Raw genomic sequence first — 6777 nt, forward strand, 5'->3', positions numbered from 1 at the left:
TAAGAAGGAGTGTGAAAACCATTTCTCCTCAGTGGTTCAGGCACTAGGTCACCTTCTCAGGTGTTCAGGTCCAGTCTTCAAATCCTCAGTGGAAATTCATGCATGTGGTGTGTTCAAGTGCCTCTTGTCAATTCAATAAGAAAAAAATGTGTGTGTGTGTGTGTGTGTGTGTGTGTGTGTGTGTGTGTGTGTGTGTGTGTGTGTGTGTGTGTGCGCGCGCACCTCATATGTAACAGCTGAACAGCATCTGATGAGGTGAAGCAAATGAACTGAACCTTTCATCTTGGTCTCTTTTGTGAAACAGTTGCTTTGCAGAAGCTTTAGCCTCTGATGTTAACAGCAGAGCGACAACATGGCGACTGCAGCATCAGGTGAGTTCAGTCAGACTTCATCAGTCTGGATAACACACTGTGTTCTCTCAGTGTCTGCTTTAATGAACTGTGGCCTCTGTCTCTCTCCTGCACTCAAAGTCATTTTGTGTCCACAGCTCCATTACAATCCACTTCTGCTGAAAAAGTCTTCTGGATTTGATTTTAGAACAGCCGTTAGCTCTTTCCTCTAAGAGAGAGATCTCAATGTGAGATCTCCTGATCTCACATTTTCCACATGTTTGTTTCAGATCTGGTCCAAAGTTTTAGACGACAGTGTTTCTGTCATAAGAAGCTCTACTATTGATCACATGTGATCATATAAATAACTGAATGAATGCTGTGTTCTTACATTAACAGGAGATCAGCCTCCACTGAAGCGCAGCAGCAGCTTTTCTTTCATTCCACCTGACAGTGAGTCAAACTGAACTGTGTCATCCTGCTCTTTAACAATATCTGAGTTTACAGTATTTTGTAGCTTCAGTCTGTCAGTAAGAAACTAAACCTGAAGTCAAACAGCAATGAAACTAGAAATGAATCAATGCAAGTCAGCGTTTATTTGCCTTTTCTAATCTTTGTTTTTCTCAGTGTCTGAGCTGAGGGTCGTTCTGCTGGGGAACAGCTGGTCTCAGAGGAGTTCAGTGGGGAACTTCATGCTGGGACAGACTGTGTTCAACACTGAGAGAGAAGAAGACAGATGTCTGAGAGACAGAGGACAATTAAAGGACAAAACAATAGTCCTCATCAACACTCCAGATCTGCTGCATCCAAACATGTCTTATCACAAACTGACAGAGTTGATAGAAAACTGTGCGAGACTCTCTGATCCTGGACCTCATGTGTTCCTGCTGGTTCTGCAGCCTGAAGACTTCACTGAGGAACACAAACTGAGGCTCTGCAGCTTCCTTCAGCTCTTCAATGATCGATCATTTGATCATTCACTGGTGCTGATATCACCACCCAGAGAGGAGAGTCCAGGATTGATGGAAACATACATGGAACAGCCTCCATTAAAGGACATGATCAGACGGTGTCACTCCAGGTTTCTGTGGCAGAAGAACCTTGAACGTCCACAGCTGTTAACACGCTTGGGTCAAATCGTAGAGGAGACCAATGTGGAGCATCTCAGCTATGAAGCATTTACAGACACAACATCTACTTCACCAGGCGACCATCAAAGGCCAAAACCAAAGGAAGCACAGACTTCTATCATGGGTGTTAAAGCTGCTGGTAAGAGCAGAAACAGTCCTGAGAAGGAAACTCTGTTCAAACAAATCCTGTTTGATTAAATTAGAGCATCAAGCTGAAAATTAATGATGTCGTGTTTTTATAGGACTGAGTGCAGTTAAAGGATTCACTGCTAAATTCTCAGAGAAAAAGCCTTTGACTCACAGTAAGTAAATTCATCAGTGTTCATCATCAATTTACTGATTTTTGGTGGCATCTTTTCTCCAGAATGAACCCAAACTCATCCCACAATTCTTCACCACAGAAACACAAAAAACTAAATAAAAACAGTTTAAAACAAAAACCTTAAATCACATGTTTCACATGTTACTCTCTTCTATCTGTTACATTCATATTTTACTACTTTTCATTTACAAAATAGATTTCAGGGGAAATGTGATGCTGCCTTTTCCTTTAAAACATCCAAATGTTTGTATTAAACAAACACTCAAATTGTTTAACACAGATGTTTCCATCCTCCACATCCACTGCTCTGTGTGGACAAACTGTATTTTAATGAGGAGAAACAAGTGAATGAAGTGAAGATAATTGTTGATTATAACAGAAGATTTATTAATGGAGAGAAATCGCTCTGAGCTGCAGCAGATAAATCCTTCAAAGAGACGCTCACAAAGCAGAAATGAAACAGAGCAAAATTAAACCAACAAAGATGGTAAAATCTGCTAAAAATGAAAATCATGAAGAGCATTACACAGAACAATTCAAGGTTCAGTGATTCAAATCAACAGAGACAGAAACAAAATGTGTCCTCCAGTGACTCCATCAGCTTCCTTTTCACTTATTCATTTACTGATTTTTGCTGAGTCAGCAGAGTCTAGAGGACAGCAATGCCTTGATTACAATGTACAGGCTTTAGCCATCAATGGCTGATGGTCAGCAGTCGGCTGAACAGTTAATCACAACATGGACAAGAGAAAAATCCAAATGACAGCAGCTGCACAGACCATGAGTGATGCATGGAGTCATGAACATCACAGCATTTATCAAAAGTGCTCACACAGAGAGAAAAGTGTCAAATCTGCCAAACATAAGTGAAGTGAAGAGGCACAGAAACATCCACCAGTGACTGTAGGTTACATTTATCTGCCCTTTCCTGTTTTACTTTATAAAACGCAGAGACGTTCACAGCATCTCACCTTCAGTCAGGTATCTGATTCTGACCACCTGACTGTCATCATGTCATGCAGGAACCACTGAACCCAATCCTTGTTGCTCTGATATGAGTGGTTACCTCATGATGATTTTTGTGTCCTCTTGTCTAAATGTAAAGAGACAGGCAACAAAACAATTTCCATATTTTCAATCTCAATGCTGACAGATATGAATCTGACCTGAGGTCTGCATATGACCTCCATATATGACCATGGCCTGTCTGTGATCACTGATCACTGCCATACAGTCATTTCAGTGTCATGCTTCTGACTGCCAATACATCTTCTCTACAATTCTATTGATTATGTAAAACAGCCGAATATGAACATCATTTGGTTAACTGTCAATAATATAATGACACATTACATTTTAGAAGATGTTGACTCTGAATTGAAGCAGAACATTGACCAAGTCTGCAGATGAGTGAAGAGATCTCTTCATGTCAGCAGTGACTTCAGACTCACAGTTAATGTGGTTTCATCTTTGTCTCTGTTGTTTTACAGCATCTGGAATCAGGATTGTGCTGCTGGGACAAAGTGAGGACAAACAGACAAAACTTGGTAACTTCATCATCAGGAACCGAACTTTTCATCACCAGAAAACTTCACCAACCAAACAATGTGTGGCTGCGAGTGGAGAGTGGAGAGGAAATCATCTGACAGTCGTGAAGAGTCCAAACATCTTCAGTCTGTCTGTGGAGACATTCAGAGACGAGATGAAGAGCTGTGTGACTCTTTGTCCTCCTGGACCAAATGTTCTTCTGCTGTTAGTGAAACCTTCTGATTTCACAGAGAAGAACAGACAAACACTGAAGTTCATCCTGAGTTTGTTTGATGGAGATGCTTTTAAACACTCAATGGTCGTCGAGACACATGATGGGAATGAAACAGCTGTTAGTCAGCTCCTTAAAGACTGTGGAGGAAGACGCTTCAACATGGCTGAAGGTGACCACCAGCTGTTAATGGAGAAGATTGAGAAGATTGTGCATGAAAACAAAGGAAGCTTCCTCACCTTCACTGAAGAGACCATCAGACCAAAGTCTGAACACATCAGACCAGCTTTAAACCTGGTTCTGTGTGGGAGGACAGGAGCAGCGAAGTCTTCAGCCATCGAGGCCATTTTAGGTGGGACAGAGTTTCATTCAGTCTCCGACTCATCAGAGTGTGTCAAACATCAGGGAGAGGTGTGTGGACGTCGGCTTTCCCTGCTGGAGCTGCCTGCCTTGTATGGAAAAGCTCAGGAGGCAGTGATGGAGGAATCATTCAGGTGTATCTCCCTCTGTGACCCTGAGGGCGTCCATGCCTTCATCCTGGTCCTACCTGTGGGTCCCCTCACTGATGAAGACAAGGCAGAGATAAAGATCATCCAGAACACATTCAGCTCTCGAGTCAATGACTTCACCAGGATTCTGCTCACTGTGGAGTCAGATCCTACAGCTCCAGCTGTGGGCGACTTTGTTAGAGGAAACAAGGACATTCAGGATCTCTGTCAGAGCTGTGGAGGAAGATATGATGTTCTCAACATCAAGGACGAGCAGCAGATCCCAGAGCTGCTGGAAGCTGTGGAAGAGATGAGAGTTAAAGGATCCAAAAGCTTCACGAAGGACACGTTCACCAGGGCTCAGATGGAGAAGGTTGTAGAGCAGGAGAAGACTAATGCAGGACTCAAAGCTAAAGGTGATGACAGACATCAGAGCCCACAGTGTCTCAGGATTGTGCTGATGGGGAAGACTGGCAGTGGAAAGAGCTCTTCAGGAAACACCATTCTGGGAAGAAAAGAGTTTAAAGCCAAATCAAGCCAAACATCCGTCACCAAATATTGTCAGAAAGCACAGACTGAAGTGGACGGTCGTCAGGTCGTTGTGGTCAACACTCCTGGTCTGTTTGATACAACTTTGTCCCATGAAGACGTTCATGAGGAGATGGTGAAATGCATCAGTCTTCTGGCTCCAGGACCACACGTCTTCCTGTTGGTGTTACGCATTGGCAGATTTACAAAAGAGGAGAAGGAGACATTGAAACTCATCAAGGAAGGTTTTGGGAAGAATGCTGAAAAGTTCACCATCATTCTGTTAACTGGAGGAGATTCACTGGAGGATGATGGGATATCTGTTGAAGAATATATTGAACAGAAATGTGACGATTCCTTTAAGAAGCTGATCGCTGACTGTGGAGGAAGATACCATGTGTTTAACAACCGCGAGAAAGACGACCGAACACAAGTGAGAGAGCTGATGACCAAGATTAACACCATGGTGGAGACAAATGGAGGCAGCTGCTACACTGATGAGATGCTGCAAGAGGCCGAAGCAGCAATAAAGAAAGAGATGGAGAGAATCCTGAAGGAGAAGGAAGAAGAGATGAGGAGAGAGAGAGAGAGAGAGGAGCTTCAAAGAAAACATGTGGAAGAAATGAAAGAAATGAAAAGAAGAATGGACGAACAGAGAGCAGAAACTGAAAAGGAGAGAAAACTGAGAGAAAAACAACTTGAAGAAATGAAGGAAAAGATCAATAAAGAACGTGAAGAGAGAAAGAAAGAAGAGGAAATGAGAGAAGAAGAGAACAGGAAGAGAAAAGAACAGGAAGAAATTCAACGACAGGAGTGGAAACAAAAAGTTGAAACTTTGGAGGAAAAAATAAAATCAGAATTAGAATCAAAGGAAAAGATTGACAGAAAGCTGAAGGAAAAGAGAGAAGAGGTGAGAAAAGAACGAGAGAAGAGAGAGAAAGAACAAAAAGAATGGTGGGAGAGACGATATGAAGAAGATGAAAAGAGACGAGAGGAAGAACGAAGAAGACTGAGAAAACTGCAAGAAGAGTACGAGAAAGAAAGAGAAGAAGATGAAAAGAAAAGAAAAGAAGAGGACAGAATGAGAAGAGAACAAGAGGAAAAAGAGAGAGCAGAAACTGAAGAGGAGAGAAAACAGAGAGAAAAACAACTTGAAGAAATGAAGGAAAAGATTGATAAAGAACGTGAAGAGAGAAAGAAAGAAGAGGAAATGAGAGAAGAAGAGAACAGGAAGAGAAAACAACAGGAAGAAATCCAACGACAGGAGTGGAAACAAAAAATTGAAACTTTGGAGGAAAAAATAAAATCAGTATCAGAATCAAAGGAAAAGATTTACAGAGAGCTGGATGAGAAGAAAGAAGAGATGAGAAAAGAACGAGAGAAGAGGGAGAAAGAGCAAAAAGAATGGTGGGAGAGACGATATGAAGAAGATGAAAAGAGACGAGAGGAAGAACGAAGAAGACTGAGAAAACTGCAAGAAGAGTACGAGAAAGAAAGAGAAGAAGATGAAAAGAAAAGAAAAGAAGAGGACAGAATGAGAAGAGAACAAGAGGAAAGAGAGAAAAAAGACATGGAGGACAAATATAAGAAAGAAATGGAGAATCTGCAGAAGACACATGAAGAAGAAGCCAGAAATAAAGCTGAAGAGTTTAATGAGTTCAGAGAGAAACACAAGAAGGAATTTAAAGCTCAGAAAGAAAAATATGAGGAAGAAATGAAATACAAAGACGAACAATATGACCTCTTAAAGGCACTTAAAGACAGCAAAGAAGAAGAAATGAAGAGAAAACATCAAAGTGAAATGTGTGACTTAGTGAAACAAGTGACCAAAAAGAAAGAAAATGTGAAGAAAATCAAAGAGTTACTGATGAAACATGAAGAAGAAATGAAGCAGATGAAAGCTGAAGAGGAAAAGAAGAAACTGGAGCAAAAACATGAAAAACAAATGAATGACTGGATTCAGGAGCTTTTGGCTGAAGTTGACACATCACAGTGCAGCATTTCATGAGGAGATCTGTTTGATGCAAACGTCACAACAGCAGTTAATTTCAGATGTGATGCATTTTTCCAGTTTCAGGTTTTCAGTGAGTGAACACATGAGTTTTTAATATCTGTTATTTTTTTCCTTTATGAAAAATCTGAGCTTCTGTTTTCTTAATCTGAGTTTTTGATCAGGAGAACTGATTTTTGTTTTGCAATAAGACGTGTTGACCTGATGGGG

At 41.2% G+C, this 6777-nt stretch overlaps 1 protein-coding gene across 1 annotated transcript; it reads left to right on the top strand.

Annotated features, from left to right (window-relative positions):
• The first annotated feature begins 352 nt into the window (after positions 1–352).
• On the top strand, positions 353–6564 carry LOC139332114 (uncharacterized). The gene is made up of 3 exons (XM_070963832.1): positions 353–371; positions 957–1598; positions 3272–6564. Exons 1-3 carry the CDS (start codon positions 353–355, stop codon positions 6562–6564), a joined length of 3954 nt encoding a protein of 1317 aa, XP_070819933.1.
• Positions 6565–6777: the final 213 nt, after the last annotated feature.

Source organism: Chaetodon trifascialis, chromosome 6 (assembly GCF_039877785.1).
Source record: "Chaetodon trifascialis isolate fChaTrf1 chromosome 6, fChaTrf1.hap1, whole genome shotgun sequence".
Taxonomy (NCBI): Eukaryota; Metazoa; Chordata; class Actinopteri; order Chaetodontiformes; family Chaetodontidae; genus Chaetodon; species Chaetodon trifascialis.